This window comes from Biomphalaria glabrata, chromosome 12 (genome assembly GCF_947242115.1).
Source record: "Biomphalaria glabrata chromosome 12, xgBioGlab47.1, whole genome shotgun sequence".
Classification (NCBI taxonomy): domain Eukaryota; kingdom Metazoa; phylum Mollusca; class Gastropoda; family Planorbidae; genus Biomphalaria; species Biomphalaria glabrata.
Window position 1 is genome coordinate 10,537,398 of NC_074722.1, and position 21,274 is coordinate 10,558,671.

Below are 21,274 nucleotides of genomic sequence, written 5' to 3' on the forward strand. Positions count from 1 at the left end.
ATCGATAGAAATGATTTGAAAATATCGACTTCTTTCGGCGCTTCGATGAAGTATTTTTTGTTTCAAATACTGTACACACACACAACACACACACACACACACACACACACACACACACACACACACACACACACACACACACACACACACACACACACACACACACACACACACACACACACATACATACACACACATACATACATACATATATATATATATATATATCGGGCGTCCGCCTTAAAAAAAACAACAAGTGGTGTTTAAAAAAAACGCGGATTATTTTTTCCATTAATATTTTTTTGAAAACCAGTAGTTTAGCCCTTCCGCGAAAATCGGACCCACAAAATTGGTGAAAAGACCACTGTAGCTGTTATTTTATTTCAATTAGTTTTTGTTTTTGTTACGTAACAAATCTTCAGATCCACCTCTCCCTTGTGACAGACGTTAACCAATTTCTATACCCCTGCCCACTTAGTCGTTAAGTAACATCCAAATGTTACCTTATAGAATTTATGAAAAAAAAAACGCAACTTAAATTAGATTTCTATCTAGCTTTATTATTAATAACCTATTCATAGGTCTCCCCTTTGTTCATAAAGCTTTCTGTGTAATGGTTACCACAGGAACACACTATAAAAAGTGCATAAATCTGGAAGAAGATTGTAAAAATTCGTCACCTTGTGAAATACAGTCACACAATATAGAATTATGTATAGATCTTCCAGTTGTAAATCATGTTGGTAAATGAAATAAGATACTGACTGTCGAAGACCAAGCCTCACTATGTTCTTATCTTAACTTTGCTATTAGTATTTGTAATCCGAAATCTATTTGAAGAGGTCAAATTTGGTATCTTTTTAAATGTCAAAGGTCAACAAATGGCAGATGTGAACTTTTGCTTGTCCATGAGCTACATAGTGCAATAAAAACGTTTCTTATCTTAGGTGTAAGTCATGGAATGAAGTATAGTCTAGGATGTTTATTTAACGAGTAATGTTTATATTTAGTGCTAATAACATTGTGTGTGTTTTTTTTTATTACTAAAATGTACTTATTATTAAAATAATCACAATGGCCACAATGCGTTTATTATATCGATTAAATAAGTACACAGCTGCTAGCTCTCAGAGAATTCCAACAAAGTCATTCTATTATATGGACACCGATCTCTTTGGCCACCAAACGTTTCAACACACACTTAATTATCTCTTTCACTTCTTCAAAGATCGACTTTCTCAAAATTCTGTGAGGGTCATTTGACTAAAAGAATTCAGAACTTGTTTTTTTGTAGTCCAAAGTTTGTACAGAAAATTTAACCTCGTTTTCAAATCAAAGCTTTTGAGAAAACACTCTTGGCTCTTCCAGCTAGTCTCATTGGTCTAGTTCTACATTTTTTTCGTTGAAAAGATTTAGTGCAAGTTGTCTTTGGATAAAACTCTACAATTTTAAATATTCTGAAACACTTTTGGATTGCGAACTTAACTTCGTTCAGAGATGGCGTGGCGCCGCTGTGTGTGTTTGATCTTCTTCGGCCTGGTCGGTGGATTTCTAGTGGAGAACACCGACGATTGGAAAAATTATCCGTTCTGGAACACAAGCCTGACCTGGGAGCAGAGAGTGGATGACCTAGTGTCAAGGTTGACCCTTGAGGAAATCCAGTTTCAGCTAGCCAGAGGAGGCACCGAAGAATTTGGTAGTCCAGCACCAGCAATACCAAGACTAGGTAAGTTGTGACTGAAAATCGGATATATAATTGATACTATATGATTGGTTGCTGGCTATGGGGTCAAGGTTGTACGACATTTTTAAAAAGAGATTAAGTGTAGATTTTCACGATAGGCTAAACAATGTCAAGGACGCGAAATTAAACTTACGTGTTGCCAAATAAATAGAAAGAATGGACGCTATAATTCTAACAATATCTTATCTTATAAAATACTGACGTTACTTCAAAGGAATTTGTGCTAAAAATGGAAACGCTTAGAATATTTCCTTTTGCAGTGCTTAAAAGTGCACATAAATGATTAAATACCTGTTAAAAAAGACAAAGCCTATCCACGCTTCCCTTATGTGTACACCGGATACACCAAAAAGCTATTTATAGTTTTTTCCGTCACGTATGTCTTCACCCTGTATGTATAGGTACGTGATGCGAGTATCATGAATGTCCTAGAAAGAATGACACACTGTTCTTACTAAATTCATAGCAAGCAAAATATAACAAAATCTTTTTTTTTGAACAATGCTAATCTAATGGAAATCACCACTAAATCACGATATATATTTCAATATTGCTGGAATTAGCTCCCTTTTTCTATGTAAAACAAAATTAATTTATTACCACGAACTGATCAACAATTTTTTTGATTGTTTAAATTGATTCATGTATTGTCATAGGCTATAAACAATTATGCCCAATTTCAACTTGATCCGAGATTGGGAGAAAAAAAACGAGAACAAAACGCAATCAATCGATAGACATAGCCACGCCTTTTAATGAGAAGCATCTATTCCCTTTTTCAATGCCAAACAAAATAAACACTTACTATTAATTAATTAATTGTTTTTTTTTTTTTGTAGATTCATGATTTGTTCGGTACAATAAATCATTGTGTAAAGTTTCAGCTTCATCCGAGAAAATTTTTCCAGACAGTCACACAGAGTGAGTTGATATACTCTTTGTAAAAAAATAAAAAGGTAACCTCTATATATTGAGGGTACAACAATACGTTAGCCAATAAACTTCTTCCGTAAGAACATAAGCGTACATCATTTAGGATGGGCTAGTTCAAATCTATCGATGCTAGAAAATATTAGTTTTGTTAAATATTTTAGAATAAAAATATTCTGTTATAAAATAGTTGTAATATTGCAGACGTATGTCTCTCCATATCGCATGCTATTTACTTACTTTGCTAAACTAAGTTAACAACACTTTATAGTTTTTGTGTTTAAGAATAACACTTTAACTCTACAAGTTTTACGTGCCACTAGAGAAGATGTATTCCCGTACCAGTAGGTTCATCCGTACATTGGACTTGATTTTTGTTTGTCTGTAATTCTACATTTTGGCTTCTGAACAATGAGATTTATATTTATCTTTCTGTGTGTGTGTGTGTGCGCGCGTGTGAATGTATATTCTGATTGGACAGTTTCATTTTATTTTATCCTTCCACCCATATCGAATTCCTTAGAACTATTTAGGTCAAAATGGGTCATCACTTACAATTAAAAAATATGCTAATAAATGCTATACCTAACAGGCTTCATTAAACTGGGATTGACGACTTGATCAGAATGCTTGTTGAGACACTAAAGTGAAGGCCAAATGTTAATTATGTAATCTCGGACGGAACGCTAAAAAACAAACCCAATATGGTTTGATTACAACTTTTCATTCAAAACACAAATAGTATTAACTAACATTGCCTGCAGCTATCGCATGAAACATATGTAAATAAACCAGCACCCCAGTGCAAAAGCACTGTCACAGTTTAAAAAGAGCGTCAGTGTATCCATCAAATGTTAATTCTAATTTTGATTTAGGTATTGGACCGTATGCATGGGACTCTGAATGTCTTCATGGAGCAGCAAGAGAGGAAGGGAACGCCACTGCTTTCCCTCAAGCCATCGGACTCGCTGCAACATTCAGGTGGGTTAAACACATACTTATTTAGATTAGACAGTGCAATCTATCTATCTATCTATCTATCTATCTATCTATCTATCTATCTATCTATCTATCTATCTATCTATCTATCTATCTGCGTGTGTCTGTCTATCTGTGTCTGTTTGTCTATCTGTGTCTGTCTGTCACTCAATCTATTTATTTTTTATGTCAATCTCAAGTCCGTCTCTCATTGAGAGAATGGCTGCAGCTACAGGTCAAGAAGTTCGAGGCAAGCACAATGATTTCGTCAAGAATGGTATTTTTAAGACTCACACTGGCGCCAGCTGCTTCAGTCCTGTCATTAACGTGGTCAGAGACGCGCGTTGGGGAAGAAATCAGGTAAGGTGGCATCTGTTAGAATAATGGCCAAAATCCAACTTGATACAGAATCTGGATTTGTAATAATGTGTTTTAGCATAAAATTAGAGAGAACAAATTAGAATAATAACATTGTATCTTCCATCAAATAAATACTCCCTCTACCGATTTCTTACGCTGGGTCTCTGTCACTTTAACCCAATAAGCTTTATCATTGCGGAAAAGAAGAGGAAACCGTGGCTCATATTCTGTTTGACTTCCCCAGACTGGCTGATCTCCGTCTCGACAGGTCTGGGATACCACAAATTCTCGACCTGTATGGTGACATGTATACACTACGCAAAACAGGGTTTTTGCAAGAGGATTTTTTCTCTCTTTATCTCACTTACTCTCACTCTCTTTCACTCTCTCTCTCTCTGTCTCGCTTTCTCTCTCTCTCTCTCTCTCTGTCGCATTAGTGAGAGTGTAATAATATTATGTGCTTCTGTTTGCCTCTACATAATTTTACTTTTCAAAAAATGCGCTTCAAACATTGTCATAACTTCTTGATAAAATGTTCACAACTTGCAGGAGACTTATGGTGAAGATCCATTTATGAGTGGAAAGTTGTCACAAAGTTATGTCAAAGGATTACATGGTCTGTAGACTTGTTTGATTTTCTTGTATTCGATATTATGCATTAGAAAAATGAACAAATAATATAATAAAAAATATTTTCCCCCTATTATAAAGCTGATGGTGGTCTATCATTTCTCATTCTAATGTTTCCTGTAATGCTTCATTTCTGTAAGACGTATTCTCGCAGAAGACGTTCAACGCAATGTTATTTCTCTTACGTCAATCTGAACTTTGCATTGAAAAATCTTTTTAGATAAAACCAAGAGTTTTCACCGGGTGGCCAATCAGCTTTCACCGAAAACTCTCAAATATTTGGGAAAACTATTAGAGCCGTTTTCAGAATACAATATAAATATCTATAAACATGCAAGAATTTCTTTTCCACTTTTCCATCCACTAACCCATTATGGAATAAAAGTTAATAGTAAGAATTGAAAAAAAAAATTTCTTATAATATATTAAAAAAAAATTGTTTATTTCTAATATGCCCAGGAAATCTGTGTAGGGATTAACAGAATTCTTCCTTAATCATTTCTTCGTTTTCTCTTTACATATCGGAACGGTTAAAACGGTTTAAGAAATCCTAAATATTTGAACTGCAGAGTGATTTGATTTCTCACAATATTTTGTACGGGTTCTGGGATAATATTCTAACCGATGATTCTCAATTTTGTTTTGAACTGGTCCCCAAATATGTCCACACAAACAGCATACATTATATGACATATACTAATTTATTAATGTTCCCTAGGCTATGACTCACGTTACATCCAGGCCAGTTCCGGTTGTAAACATTTCGATGCCTACAGTGGCCCAGAAAATATTCCAGTGACAAGCATATCATTCGATGCTCAGGTAATTACTGATTACTTTATGTAAAGAGTCTATATATTTAATGACTGCGTGTGCATATGTGTTGTTTTTTTTCCTTATATCTCTTTAACGGAGGCATCACCATAAATAGTAAGCTTTCTGGTGTAACCGTTACTAACCGGTGCATAAAAAAAACCCCGGAAGTATTGATAAACTATACACTTTTTAAAGAATGGCATAATTTGTCTGCCAAATTTTAGAACTGTATATAAACTGTATATAAAAAACTTTAATCAAATTCTTTGTTTCAAGGTATCAGAGCGAGACTGGAGAATGACATATTTGCCAGCATTCAAAGCTTGCGTGGCTGCTGGTACTGACAGTTTGATGTGTAGCTATAACAGGTTAGTCGCTGGCAGTGGTCTACTTAATGATGCACTATGTTTGTACAAACGATTTAGTCAAGTATTAACATTGTCTTTTTGGTCACTAGAAATATAAAAGTGTTTTTTTTTTGCTTCTTCCAAACAATGTTAGGACCAGTGGTCGAACTGATATTCGGCACTTTTCTGGGTGGAGGTGGTTTCTGTAGAATTTGTGTAGACTGTCTAGATCCACTCCATTTAGATTGTTTACTTGTATGAGATCTTTTCCGAGGTGACTCGCGTAGTTCCAATATTTTCTCAGGATTCGAGACTTTATTTTAGGATAAATAGTTTAAACTCCATAGATTTATTTCCCTTCTTGTAAACAGGTTTAGATAGTTGTTTGTAAAATGTTTTACATATCTCGGATGTTCCTTCAAAGTTGAAGATAATATACTTCCTAATCCAAACCTCCCGCAGGCGACGGGGAATGGCAGCGGGCAAGGTATGAACCTAGGACCATCCACAAGTCCGAACGACAGTCCAGCGCGCATATCGCACGACCAGGCAGGAATACAATCAATCTAGCATTTTAGATCTTTAGTTATCAACTATTTGTTCCTTTTATGCCTATTTATTTAATAATATTATTTATATAGTAGTCTGCCCATTACTAGTATCATAGAAAAACAAATGTAGATTCAATGTATGTCTGACTAGGCAGGTGAAATGTTGACCTTTTCCACTGCTCAATATTGAGATATTCAGCTTATTTTCATTATAAGAAAAAAAAATCAATAAACAAGGGCCTCTCCTGGCTTGACTTTCTAGGCGAAGATGGTGTTCAGGTCATCTGTTAACGGAATCCCATGAACCAATTTCTATAGTTTCTCCAACTGCGTTGTCATGTAGGCCTATTCACGAAGCTTACAGTCTATTCAGTGGTAGGCCTACATCCCACAGTCAGCATCAAGCCTCCTGTGAAAGCCTGATCGTTAACTGAGATCTCTTACTATTAACCTGAGATGAACTCCTATTGAAAAATCAGAGCAGGAAGGACTAGTCCTCCCGTAGTGCTCTGGCAAGAAACTTAGCCGTCCGGCGTAGTGCCTCATAGCTACCATACAAGTCGAGTGACTGCACAGGCAAGTCCCCCCTTAGCTCGCGGAGCTGGGGACACTCGTACAAGACATGCGACACCTTACTATTAACCAGAACTACCCTCCACCACATATTTTACACTTTTACTTAATTAGATCATATACAGACTCGTCTCTTTTTTCATCTCACATTTCTCACGCCAAACATAACAGATATTTTTTTCCTTAGCATTAACGGCGTTCCGGCCTGTGCTAACAAGAAGTTGCTGACCGATATCTTAAGGACGGAGTGGGGATTCAAGGGATACGTCATCAGTGACCAGGGAGCCATCGAGTTCATCCAGGAATATCACAATTACACCAGCAGTCTAATGGATACAGCCGTAGCAGCCCTGAGCGCTGGTTGCAACTTGGAGCTTTCAAATAATCTTCTAAATCCAGATTACTTGTACATAGGTTAGAAGCAGATAATCTGTACATAGGTTAGAAGCAGATAATTTGTACATAGGTTAGAACCAGATTATTTGTATACAGGTCAGAACAAGATTATCTGTATATAGGTCAGAACCAGATTATCTGTATATAGGTCAGAACCAGATTCTTTGTACATAGGTAGTAGTTAGTATGACAGAATTTACTTAACTTAGCAATACAAATATAAAAAAAAATTTTTTTGGGCCAAAAAAATAATAAGAAGAAAAACGTTTGCATAAATGTGTTACAATTATGCCAATGGTGTATCGCTCCACTAGAGACTCCAGTGTTTGTTACTATTAATAGTGAATAGTTGTAAAAGTGGTGTATTTTTATTAAAAAAAAAAACTGCTTGCATAAGTCATTTAAAAAATTAAATTTTTCACTTTAGGAAAAGAAAAAAGTAGCCGTTGTATCAGAACTTTGAATGGTTTAAAATATTGTGATGTCAGATTTTCAATATCTTTTCTAGTTTACAATTCGAATAAGAGATTGAGCCTTTTCAAAACAAGTACATCAATTGTAAGACTTCAGTTAGGCCAGGAGAGGCGTGGTTCGAACCGGGTTCCAATCCTAGTGAAGACTGGGATTTTTAACTTCGGAATCGTTAGGCGCCTCTGAGTCCACCCAGCTCTAATGTCTACCTGACATTGGTTGGGGAAAAGTAAAGACGTTTGGTCGTTGTGCTGGCTACATGACACCCTCGTTAACCGTAGGCCACAAAAACATATGAACCTTACATCATCTGCACTATAGACCACAAGGTCTGAAAGGGGAACTAGTTAGGCCATGTTCACATCTAGCTTTGCATTCACTTGCACCTATCCTTTGATCTGCTGGACCGTTGGTGTACTACACAAGATCTGTCAACCTTCTTTCTCCATTCTTATCTCTCATTTGTCTTTGATATAATTTCATTCGGATGTTCTTTCTGAAAATATTGAAGCCTGCCTGGGTGGACCACTTCGGGGTCCGATTATGAGTTTGTGTTTCCACACAAACTGTCTTTTGTAACCTTGTTTATTTCTAGAATCTTTTCAGCTTTTCTCTTTTTTAATGAATGGTTGTCTCAAACAGCTGTTAATTATTGTGTATAACAAGGTACTTTTTAGAATTTTAGAATAAATGTATCAAGTGTTTTTAGCTAAATCTACTTTTTCTTATAGAAATATAACTGGCTAAAGGTTAGTAATTAAATAGCACGCTACACTTTTATAATGTATTTTATATTAACTTTTAAAAGATGTATTTGAGTTTTTCTTTCTTCTTTCCTTATAAGTGGATGCTGTTCATCAGGGAAAGCTTACCGAAGCTCTAGTCAGAGAGAGGGTTAAGCCCCTTTTCTACACCAGAATGAGGCTGGGTGAGTTTGACCCACCAGACAACAACCCTTTTGCCAAACTGGACAGCAGTGTTGCTGAATCTCCTGAACACCAAGCGCTGGCCCTGGAGGCTGCCATGAAATCTTTTGTTCTGTTGAAGAACAGAAATAACTTTCTACCTCTTCAGCAGGGAACTTTTAACAAAGTAGCTGTAAGTACATTAGCAGTTTTGTATTCTCATTAAACTCCTTACATGCTCTTTCTAGAATGGTGCTGAAGGAAAATAGACGAGTTTCCCCGGTGGGCTCGGCTTCTGCCTTGCCTCTAGTGATGAGAGTATAAGAGGAAACGGTAATAGGAATGTGATATATTTAAATCTGATAAAGGAAGTGGAGCGTAGAATATTTTGCATGCCCAGTACTACATCTAGTTAATTTAATAAAAAGGTTAGAAAGATAGTTTATGTTTATAACACAAACTCATAATTGACCCACGAAGTTAGGCACTCTTGTAGGTAAAAAGGCAGGTTTCACGCTTACAAAGATAATTTATGTGGAAACAAAAGCTCATAAGTCGGTGCCCGAAGTGCCCGATCAGGCCAGGTAATAAGGCAAGTTTCAATATATCAGAATATCAGAAGCTTTGAACTGGAAACTATCAGCAACTACAACCCTATCTCCGCCATATGGCCATATATACGTTATGAAGTGTACGCCTCTTATATAGTATGAAACACTGCTTATTAATTTCAATTATAGTTGACTTACTAGCTGATACCCGTGCTAACGCTACTAGCGAATCCAGAACTTCTGAGCGGAGGGGAGGGGGGGGAACGTTAGAAAAAAATTATATAGAGAGCTGCCAGATCTGGAAACCATTAGACCAGGGGTTCTCAACCTATGGGTCGCGACCCCCTTAGGAGTCGATTGACGATTAGCCAGGGGTCGCCTAAGACAATAAAAAATATGGATTGTTTTTGTCTATTCTTCTATTGCTGTGTGGGTGGGGGTCGCGGCATGGTGGGGGATTGTAAAAAATGGGGTCGCCGAGCTTAAAAGGTTGAGAACCGCTGCATTAGACAGTTCATCGCAGACATATGACAACATGTCTGAATCTTCCAACATTTAGATGAGAAGAAATAGGAAGAAGAATCTATGATCTCAAGTTTGTACGATTCCCAGTCGGGAGTATCCAAGTGAAGAATGTGTTCAAATCTTCAGTTTAGGTCGTCAAGAGAACAGGGAGGGATACGTAATACAAATATTAAACTGCAGTAAACATTAGTCAGGGGGAGTGGATTTTTATTCAGACTATTCGATCGTATAAACTGGCTTTTAGCGAAAAAGTTCTTTTAATTGTATACAATTTTCATCTTTCTACGGACTCCCTTAGTTCGTCTCGCGGACCCCTGGGAGTTTGCATACTCTAGTTTGAGAGCCACTGATCTAACGAACATTTATGCAAAGTTTTATCAAGATTGGAGAAATTGGATTTTTATTCGGGAACCACATACACACGCACACACCCACTCCTTACAATTTGCTTCATATATTAGATTTGTAAATAAAATAAAATAAACATTCATGAGTTTGATTCCACGTTTTGTCCTCCTAAAGATTCTCGGTCCGATGGCTAACAATAGCAGACAATTGTTTGGAGACTACAGTGCCAACACTGACCCGAGTTTTGTCAAGAATCCACTGGAAGGATTAAAGGAGATATTTCCCAACGCTGTCTATGAAAACGTCTGCGAAGATGGGAACAAGTGCAAACAGTACAGACCAGACCTGGTCATCCAAGCTGTGGCCAATGTCGACCTCGTGTTGGTGGTGCTTGGGACAGGTCAGTGCTTTCAATTTTTGAAAACAACATTAAAATGACAATTTTACTTACTCAGACTTAGGTCTTTCCTAGCTGTTTCCATGCATAGGGCCAGTGGCGTAGCAACCATGGCGCGAAGGGGTTTATCGCGCCAGGGCCCACGACTTCTAGGGGCCCAAACTGAGTTATGTAAGAGAATGTGTTGACTCTAAGAGTTTAAATGCATCACATTATTACATAATATTACTTAAATCATGTTCATTGGTCTTAAATTTTATTTCCGGTGTCCGAGCAAAATAACAAATCCATGCAAATCTTATTACTGAAGTAAGTAATCTATTAAAGAAAGGCAACTCTTAAATCGTCAGTACAGCGTTTCTTTTAAATCTAACGTCTCATATATTTTTATTTAATAATAATAATAATAATAATAACAATATTTACTTGTGAGTCTACTCCATTTTAAAAGGTTTATATGACGTATAATATTTGCTTTTCTTTTAATCAAAGTGTTTTTTTTTAATATTACAATGCATATTGTCTTATTGAAATACTTGAATTAATTGTATGAGTTAACGGTAATTGTATAGCTGTTTTTTTTTCTGAATTATAGTCAAAAATGTCACCGTAATGCACTCGGTGCATGACTGTACCTCAAATCTACTCTAAATATAGTAATACACGAATCACTCACATATGGCTTCCAATTATATGAAGTAACAAAAATTTGTGCATGGATACCGAGCTTGATATCACAATTCACTTTCTACTCAGTAGGTTGAACATTCATTTCTTGACAAAGGTGCTTTAAAAACCATCGTCTGCTAACTAGACTTTACTAGACGAAGCTGATGTAAAACAGGACTATTACGCTCAGGTTCCCAGACAGGTGACGACCAATACACATTCAGAATTTCTGAAGATTCAGCATGTGACTCGGAGTCCCGAAATGTTACAAGGTTGACCAATGACATTGGCCCTTCAAGTGATCTGCAGTGACCCAGCTTAGTGTAGAGATTACGTTAGTTTTGTAAATAAATATATTGTGCATTATTTTTAGCGACGGTAAAAGTAGTGACGTAGTCAGACGGACGAATGACGTTGCAGAATACGAGAAGACTATGGCTAGGGCTTGTAGAGAGATGTATAGTGAATAGACTGCTCATTGATCATCCCTATCTGTAAATAAACATCAGTTGAAGGCTACACAAGTTTTATTAAGTCGAAACTTCTGATTCTTCAAAGGAGCTATTCAGAATCACCGCTGAAATGTTAGGGGGAGCTAATAACGAACGTTTGCCGTCATCTCTCCCAGTATCTGAACTTCCTGATTCCTTCAATAGATTCTTCATCGGCAAGATTGAGCAGATCAGAAATGACATGCCGTCCCTCTCATCACAGCTTGACCACACTCCAATCTTCCAAAATTCTCCTTTTGCGAGTTTGTTAACAGCGCTTTATAAATAAAATTATTATTATTATTATTAAGTATGTTATAGTTAATTGTTGTGTCTCTTGGATTCGCATTAGAAGAAGTGAAGTAGTGTAAGACATCACACACAATCCAAGACAGGACAAGACATGACAAGACAAGACAGATCCAAAACCTGGGGAAATAGTTCTCCTTAACCTCGTGAGGAACAGGTGTACCTTGGCGTAGAAATTTGTTTTTATTGACATGTACTCTCTCATTAGATATAGTAGAGCTCAGTTTGGGGTCCCACTTTAAGATGATGATGATGATGAAGAGGGGGCCAAACTTTGCATTCCTGAACCCGGGCCCACGGATACCCTGCTAGGCCACTGCTACTTTCACTCTATCTTTCTGCCTTACTGTATCTCCCTCTCTAAATATATAATACTAATTAATACTATATTACTAATTACACAAAATAATTGGACACAGGAACTGATGTTGAAATGGAAGGTAATGATAGGCCTGACCTCGAACTTCCAGGTCATCAAAAAGATTTGTTGCTGGATGTCCTACAGAACAGTAAGTCGGTTAAAAACAATGTATGCACATTATCAAATTGCAGTGAAAGTTATAGTAAAACATCGTATTCACGCACGTGACAGCAGTTCGCTAAATCACAGAGAACACACAAAAAAAATCCACTGTTGTTTAGCTTTCAAAGATGATTGTTTTGTTTTTTTAAATGTGTAGTTGGTAAATGTGGAGGCGCTGTAAGGAAACCGGAAGAAAAAACGTAAGAAAAAAAAGAGAGGAAAACGTGGAGAGATTTGGAAATAGTCAAACTTAACAATGTCAAGGACGTTGTATTGTTGCCAACTAAACAGTTATAGTAAGATTGTGCTTAAATATAGAATTTTACAGTGCTATAATAGTGCGCAAAAACGTTAACGCATATTTGTTTAAGCTACATAACTCATCGACCATTCGTATATTCTCTACACCGGATACTCCAAAAAAAGCTAGCTATTTATAGTTATTGGTCATAGACGGAAGTGTCCAATATAGCAGAAGTTCTTTTTGTTTTTGTCACATTTCCATCTGTTTCTCAGCTCATCACTGAAAACATTTTGTACAAAGCTTATATCAACTCACTGTTATTTTTTCCAGATTCCTATTCTCGGATCGAGTTGAAAATGGCACGATTATTTGTTGTCGATGACAACACATGAATCAATAAAAATCGATAAAAAAAATAATCAATCGTAATGAATTAATTTTGTGTTATATAGAGCCTAACCTTAGGGGAGATAAGATATACAAATTTTAAAATAACAATAGACTATGAAACCTTCTATTTATATAAGTACTTGAATAGCTCAGTGGCTAGCATGCCGGCCATCCTTTAGAGAGAACCTCGAGACTTCGAGTTCGAATTTTAAATTAAAAAAAAAGCTTTTGAAAAGGCAGCACGGAAACCCCCTTCCACACCAACTGGGCCTAAAAATAGATTGGACTACACCGCACAGAGCATGCTATAAGTAAAGTAAAGTAAAGTAAAGTTCCCCTTTCAGACCTTGTGGTCTATAGGGCAGATGATTCTGTGGCCTACAGTTAACGAGGGTGTCATGTGGCCAGCACAAAGACCTACCACCCTAACTTTTCCCCAACTAATGTCAGGTACCCATTAGAGCTGGGTGGACTCAGAGGTACCCATTAGAGCTGGGTGGACTCAGAAGTACCCATTAGAGCTGGGGCGGGACTCAGAGGTACCCATTAGAGCTGGGGCGGGACTCAGAGGTACCCATTAGAGCTGGGGCGGGACTCAGAGGTGCCTAAGAATCACGAAATAAAAAATCCCCAGACTTCACCAGGATTCGTTCAGAAGCCAAGCGTTTTACCGCTCAGCCACCGCGCCTCTATTTCCAATCGCACACATTTATTATTGTTAGTTAAATCTATTAGAAATTAATTAGCCTACATAATTGATTCAAAATAAATACTGCAACTCAAAAAAAGCTATGTTTCTTTTTAAAGGTGTTTTTAAAATATTTTCTTTTTTGAAGTGATGTCATCCTTTTTTTTGGTCTGACCAGGTGGCAATGCCCCAGTGATTCTCCTTCTGTTTAGTGCTGGCCCACTGAACATCTCCATGTTTGATGAACACGATCGAGTGCCCGCCATTATTGAATGTTTTCTTCCTGGCCAAGCCACAGGAGTTGCTGTGAAAAATATTTTAACCAACACTGGCCCATTTGGTTCACCAGCGGGCAGGGTGCCGATTACCTGGCCATATCGTGCTGAACAGGTAAACAATATAAACGTCACATTTTGTTTTTGCATAACCTTTTTTTATGTAAGTAAGAATGGAAAAAAGAGAGAGAGAGAGGAGAGAGAAAGAGAGAGAGAGAGAGAGAAAATGAGAGATAGGGATGAGAGAGAAAGGAGAGGGAAAAAGAGAGATAAGGATGATAGAAAGAGAGATAGAAAGAGAGAGAGAGAAAAAGAGAGAGAAAGAACGAGAGAGACAGAAAAAAGAGAGATAGAGAGAAAGAAAGAGAGAGAAAAATAGAGTTAGAGAAAGAAAGAGAGAGAAAAAGAAAGAGAGAAAGAGAAAATAGAGAGAAAGAAGTAGAGGGAGAGAGAGAAAGAGAGAGAGAAAATAGAGTGCATAACCCTTTTTATGTAAGTAAGAAGGGATAAAAGAGAGAGAGAGGAGAGAGAGAGAGAGAAAAAGAGAAATATGGATGAGAGAGAGAGAGAGAGGAAGAAAGAAAGAGTAAGAAAGAGTAAAAGAAAGAGAAAAAGAAAGAGAAAAAGAAAGAGAGAAAGAAAGAAAGAAAGAGAGAAAGAGAGAGATAGAATTGAGAAGTAAAAATGTAAAATATAAAAGTATTAGTGAAATTTGGAGGGGGGGGGGCAAAGTTCAACCTCGGCCCTATCTTTCCACATTGCAAGGTGAAAATCTCCTCTATTCAATATACAAATAGAGCTATAGGGCCAGCGGTTCCCTGTAGTGTCAACTTACTAAAAATTTAGAATCCTTAGGGAAAGCGTGGTGCAGACTGCGGGTTGATACTTAACTGTTGGATTCATTTGGGGCAGTTCAGCGGGTAATGGGCTTGATCAAAAGACCACACTGGTATCCAGAGAGACGCAGTGTAGGATGTCTAACCCGTTCCTCCAAAAGCGTCAACTGAACCATGGTCTGTCACTGTCTAGAAAGAATACCGTTCTGAGATATGAAAGTACAGGCTAGAATCTTTGTCTTCTTGAAAAAAACAAAACAACTTTGTGACTCGATCTGGTTCCAGACGCTTCTCACTAAAACAGTATGAAATGTTTTACTTAGGAGATGAAACGACTTCACAAATTTTTTTTTTAAACATTGGTAATAAAAACTTTTTTTTAAATAATAGACAAATATTGATTATATATATTCAATGCAAATACAACAGTTATTTTGTCTTTGAAAAAAAAAATAAAGCTAACTTCGTGCCCCTTTGTCAGCATCCAGTTGTGGTGGGGGTGGGGGAGGCAACCTTCAGTCTGTGAAACGATGAACAATGGCCTCCAAATTTAAAATATAGATAGTAGATGTAAATCTATTAAAAAAAAATTAAATATTGTCTTTTTGTATCTATTGTCTTATTTTATTAAACGCTGACCGTCCAACTCATATACTGGTACTGAATTATAGAATCCGATTTTTCAATGATAAAAACTGAAAACCAGGCGTCAAATCCAACGGTACATTGGCAAATTGAATTATAAACACAATGTTTTTTATTCTGATAGGCCTATAACTCAAAAGGAAGTCTCTTGTAGAATTTAAATTAGCATAATAGTAATTTATAAGACAGATCAAGAAATAAAATATGACTTACATGTATGTCAAAATGTTTGTTATTTAAACTATATTTTCTGGAGCTTGATTTTTTAACAGTTGAAAATTTGCATAAAATTGTATTTGTCTATAAAGCCTTCTATTTTGATAAGGGTTTCGTTGACACAGTGGTTAGTGTATTAACTGTATTTAAAAAATCGATCATGGTAACATTCGACCAGATACCCCTGTCATTCTCCTTTTTTTTTAATTACATGTCTGATCTAAACTAATTGATAAAGTTTCACTTTATATAAGCTTTTTGTTTTGTAATACTTTAAAAAATATTTTTCTTATATAGAGCCGTGTTTTCCAAACTATGTTCCGCGGAACCCTAGTGTTCCGCGAGGCCTGAATATGTGTTCCACGAACTACGGGAATAATTAGCTAGTAGGACACCACGTGAGTAAATCTCTCTAAACAAAAATGCAAAGTGTTCCGTTAAATACTTAGAACGTGCGAAGTGTTCCGTTAAGGAAAAAGTTTGGGAACCACTGGTGTGGAGACTTTATATCTTTGTACAGGCTTTGTAACATAACTCTATTGATATCTTCCTTGTAGCTGCCGAATATGGTGAACTATTCCATGGAGGGAAGAACCTACCGCTACCTCAGGTCTGATCCTCTGTATCCATTTGGCTACGGCTTATCATACACACAGTTCCAGTACACACTGTTGTCGTATCCTTTAATTGTCAAAGTCAACGAATCGTTGGATATCAGCTTTCAAGTGACCAACACTGGGAGTGTGGAGTCAGACGAGGTGAGATTGGTCAGACGAGGCGAGGGTGGTCAGACGAGGTAGGGTGTTCAGACGAGGTAGGGTGGTCAGACGAGGCGAGGGTGGTCAGATGAGGTGAGGGTGGTCAGACGAGGTGAGGGTGGTCAGACGAGGCGAGGGTGGTCAGACGAGGCGAGGGTGGTCAGACGAGGCGAGGGTGGTCAGACGAGGCGAGGGTGGTCAGACGAGGCGAGGGTGGTCAGACGAGGTAGGGTGGTCAGACGAGGTAGGGTGGTCAGACGAGGTAAGGGTAGTCAGGCGAGGCGAGGGTGGTCAGACGAGGTAGGGTGGTCAGACGAGGTAGGGTGGTCAGACGAAGTAGGGTGGTCAGACGAGGTAGGGTGGTCAGACGAGGTATGGTGGTCAGACGAGGTAGGGTGGTCAGACGAGATAAGGGTGGTCAGACGAGGTAGGGTGGTCAGACGAGGTAGGGTGGTCAGACGAGGTAGGGTGGTCAGACGAGGTGAGATTGGTCAGACGAGGTGAGGGTGGTCAGACGAGGTGAGATTGGTCAGACGAGGTAGGGTGGTCAGACGAGGTAGGGTGGTCAGACGAGGTAGGGTGGTCAGACGAGGTGAGATTGGTCAGGCGAGGTGAGGGTGGTCAGACGAGGTAGGGTGGTCAGACGAGGTAGGGTGGTCAGACGAGGTAGAGTGGTCAGACGAGGTAGGGTGGTCAGACGAGGTAGGGTGGTCAGACGAGGTGAGATTGGTCAGACGAGGCGAGGGTGGTCAGGCGAGGTAGGCTGGTCAGACGAGATTAGTGTGGTCAGACGAGGTGAGGGTGGTCAGGTGGGGCGAGGGTGACAGTGATGTTAATATGCTGTTCCTTTCTTTATATCTTTCTCAATCGTACTTTCCAGAATCCTAGAAACTTCTCCCCAAATTATTTGTATTAACTGAGACCTTCTAGAAGCTGACGTATGCTATTTTCCCCCCTTATCCTCTTTCTCTGATTGGAGGACTAAAATTAACTTGTTTACTCTGGTCAACTCTGACTTGACCTGGGCTTCTAGAAACTGGTCGAAATAGGTCACAGTCTCGACTCGTGACAGCAACATAACCGAATGGACAGGCCCGTCACTGAAAGAGATTCTATTAAAGGCAAACGTCAGAGAAGAATGAAGAAAGACGGTCAACAAATCTTGTGTAGTGCCCCAACAGACTAAGGGATAGGGAAAAGTGAAGGTGATAATAATATTTGAACAGTAACTCTTTCTCTCCGTAATTATTTACCACATTCTGGCGGAATCAACGTTGGTATCGTCAGTTAGGAGAGAAAGAGTTAAGACAGTGCAGAACATCTAAGCTCTTTCGCTTGCTTCACAAATTAATGTGTGTTTTACTAGCAACAGTGATCTATTCCTTCAGCGTTCTCTAGTACAATAGCAAATGTGCATGGGGAATTGAAAACGCACTTACCCTCCACAGGTTGTTCAATGCTATATTAGCTGGGGGGACTCTTCCCTACCCGTGCCTGTAAGACAATTGGCATACTTTGACCGCATTCACTTAAAACCTGGAGAGACCACCAAAGTACAGGCGACAATCCAAGGAGACATAATGGCATATTGGGACGACAACTCATGGAAAATACAAACAGGTAAGGGCACTACAATATTTAATGGTCTGTGTATGTTGGATAGACATGGTTGAATGTGTTATGGATATTTTCTCCCAACGCCTTCTGGTGCTATGGTGCTCAAAGGTGCACCCGTTCCAGAGAATAAAATGTTGTTAGACGCCTTGACGCGAGTGGTAGTTGTTTGCTTAGTGTTGACTTGTGAACCTACATCTTATTTAACGCCTTCTCCTTTGCTAGGAGCAGCAAGTAATGTCCAACCCATTATACAGTTCTTAATCATATGCAGGGCCGGCCTTAGATAATTCGAAGCCCTAGGCGAAGTGAATTTGGTGGCCCCAAATGAAATAGAAAGATTAAAAATAAACAGCGAAAAAAATAGATGTACGCAATTTCTTAAAAACCGTGTGTACTAAAACAATAACATTGAACACAAGTTTAGCTATTTCTTCTCTAAAAAATTATTTCTGAGTAGGCCTACTGTGCGAGGCCTCCACCAATCGTAGGCCCTAGGCGGCTGCCAAGTTTGCCTATGTCTAAGGCCCTACTTCTCATATGCTAGGACAAATTTGTACATATACTCCTTCTTCCCTGGTACTATAAGGGCATGGAATGGGGTTGCCTGAATCAGCCAGGATAACCAACTACTTGGCAGAGTTTAAGCCATTGGTTAACATGCATAACTAGAATGACATAGGAACACGCGTAGGACGTAACAATCTTCTTTTTTGAAGTAACGTCTGTATTTTATAAGATAAGATAAAAAACAGATTCTAATTTTTGTTTGATCTTTTTATATGAAAGTTATATATATATATATTATATTTCTATATATGAAATAGATAGCTACCTAAATTCACACACGATAATTTGATTATAACATAAATTAAGTAAAAATTAAGTAACCTAGACAGTCTCTGTGCGCTCTGGCTCTAGTCCATTTGTAGTCTTCATTGGTGAAAGGTATCCAGGAGACGTTTCCGTGCAACTTTGAGAACTATAAAGATGGCGGGAGTGATGTTAACTGACATTTAATAGATATTCGAGACCCTGAACATATGAGAAGAAAGTTGAGATGAATCTTGCAATATTGAGTAAAAACGGCAGTACGTGTGATTTTTTTTGTCCATTATAAAAGCTTCGTTTTCAAAAAAGTATGTTTTTTATTATTTTCCTTTTTTTTTTTAAATCCCAACAGGAGTCATGACCTTGTATTGTGGAGGTCAACAGCCCTTCCAGAAGAAATCTGCTCCCTCCAATGTACTGTCTGGTACATTTCTGATATCGAATAGCTTTTAAGTTTCTCTGAATTACTGTGTGTGTATGTGTGTTGTAAGCCGTAGCGCTGTGTATCTTAATGTGAGAAAGTAAATAAACTTTTTGATTACTTTAGAACATGGCTGCGTGGCTGACAATTCACTTCCTGCTTTTTGTGTGTCATTCTGTTAAGAGTGGGAGGAGCTTTATAAAAGTCGTTTGGTGTAGATTGGGCGGAGCTTATTTTACTTTTAAGCTCTACGCTTGTTCACGCACCATTGCTAAATATGTATGTATATACCTGCTTTTCCTTTCAGACAAAACCCTAACCAATATAAAACAAATCTATTCTGGCTTATAATAACAATAATGCAAAGTTAATAAAAGCAGTACTCAAATAGTCATTATTACCATATCTTGAGTTAATAGTGGAGATTTTTACGATAAACTTAACATTGTCAAGGACGCTAAATTGAATTTCAAAATTGCCATTTAAAGTTACCTACAGAGGAGCTAGACAATTTGATGCTGTAGTGCTATAAAGTGCACGATACAGACAACTCAAAACTCAAAATCGGCCCCGAAGTGGTCCATCCAGGCAGGTAAAAAGGCAGGTTTCAATATTTTCAGAAAGAATATCAGAATGAAATTTTTTCGTAGGTAAATGACAAAGAAGAATGGAGAAAGAAGGTTGACAAATCTTGTGTGGTGGCCCAACGGTCCAGCAGACCAAGGAATAAGTGAAAGTGAAGCCTAACTGATGTCATATTGTTACGATCTTCTCTATCAGGCCTTCTGTAAACATTGCTAAACACAACACAGCACATTTAATACAAAAATTTGACAACAAGAGCTTCAATTAACAAAGTGGCGGTTTAATTACAAATACATCAATAGCCAATTCAACACAATTGGCTACAGTAACTTCAAATGCTTTCTTGTACTTAACAGAACTTCCTAACTTAACATTACAAGTCTTTCTCGCTCGTACAGCTACATTTTCGAGGACTCACGTGGTACGCCACCGTCCTTACTGCCTTGCTGTCCTGGACTCTACTGTCCTTTCTTTACACATTGTCTCTCGACCGTGAAGGCTCTTGATCACATGACCACAACACAGGTCATACTTGCGGTTATTAGCAGTACTTCCACTTGTCTATCGACAGCCGTTGACCCGTTGACCTGTGTGATTAGCCTGAGTGGTGTTAATCAGTAGGCCGCACACACATTAACCCTTTCAGTCCGCCACTGGAGTTACAACAATATAATGATTATCTAATTGATCTGATTGTTTTGTAAAAGGTCAATCTCTTATTCAAATTCTCAAGAAAAAGAAACATTGCTGTAAAAAAAAATCCTTTAGTTACCGGTAAGCGATCTCCACCTCTTGTTGCGTTGCAGTTTACGCGATAATATGAAAAACTACTTATTAATTGTTGTTTTAAATTATGTTCCACTTATATGCATATTAAATAGATTTTTTCTCTTTAAAAATAAGTAAACATTTTTTTTTAAAATTATAATAGTTAGTATGACAGAACTTATTTAATTTAGCAATACATTTGTAAAAAAAAATATTTTCTTTTTGCAAATAACATAAAACCATTTGCATAAATGCGTCGAAAATATGGTAAATAGTCTTCTCCCTTAATAAATAACCTCCCATGTTTGTTGCTATTAATAGTGAATAGTTGTAAAAAATGTGTATTTTTATGCAAAAACTGTTTGCATAGTTGATTTTAAAAATAAATTTTTTCGCTTTCAGAAAAGAAAAATGTAGCCGTTGCATAAGAAGTTTGAAAGATCTAAAATATCACGATGTCGGACTTTCAAAAATCTTTTCTAGTGTACG

The 21,274-nt window shown here is 37.8% G+C and overlaps 1 protein-coding gene across 1 annotated transcript; it reads left to right on the top strand.

Annotated features, from left to right (window-relative positions):
* The first annotated feature begins 1,335 nt into the window (after positions 1 to 1,335).
* Positions 1,336 to 19,822, top strand: LOC106070280 (uncharacterized). Its single transcript, XM_013230128.2, has 14 exons — positions 1,336 to 1,726; positions 3,550 to 3,655; positions 3,853 to 4,012; positions 4,562 to 4,628; positions 5,361 to 5,464; positions 5,735 to 5,826; positions 7,117 to 7,343; positions 8,641 to 8,894; positions 10,300 to 10,525; positions 12,411 to 12,500; positions 14,015 to 14,226; positions 16,366 to 16,566; positions 18,015 to 18,186; positions 19,364 to 19,822. Exons 1-14 carry the CDS (start codon positions 1,498 to 1,500, stop codon positions 19,462 to 19,464), a joined length of 2,241 nt encoding a protein of 746 aa, XP_013085582.2. The 5' UTR covers positions 1,336 to 1,497; the 3' UTR covers positions 19,465 to 19,822.
* The last annotated feature ends 1,452 nt before the right edge of the window (positions 19,823 to 21,274 follow it).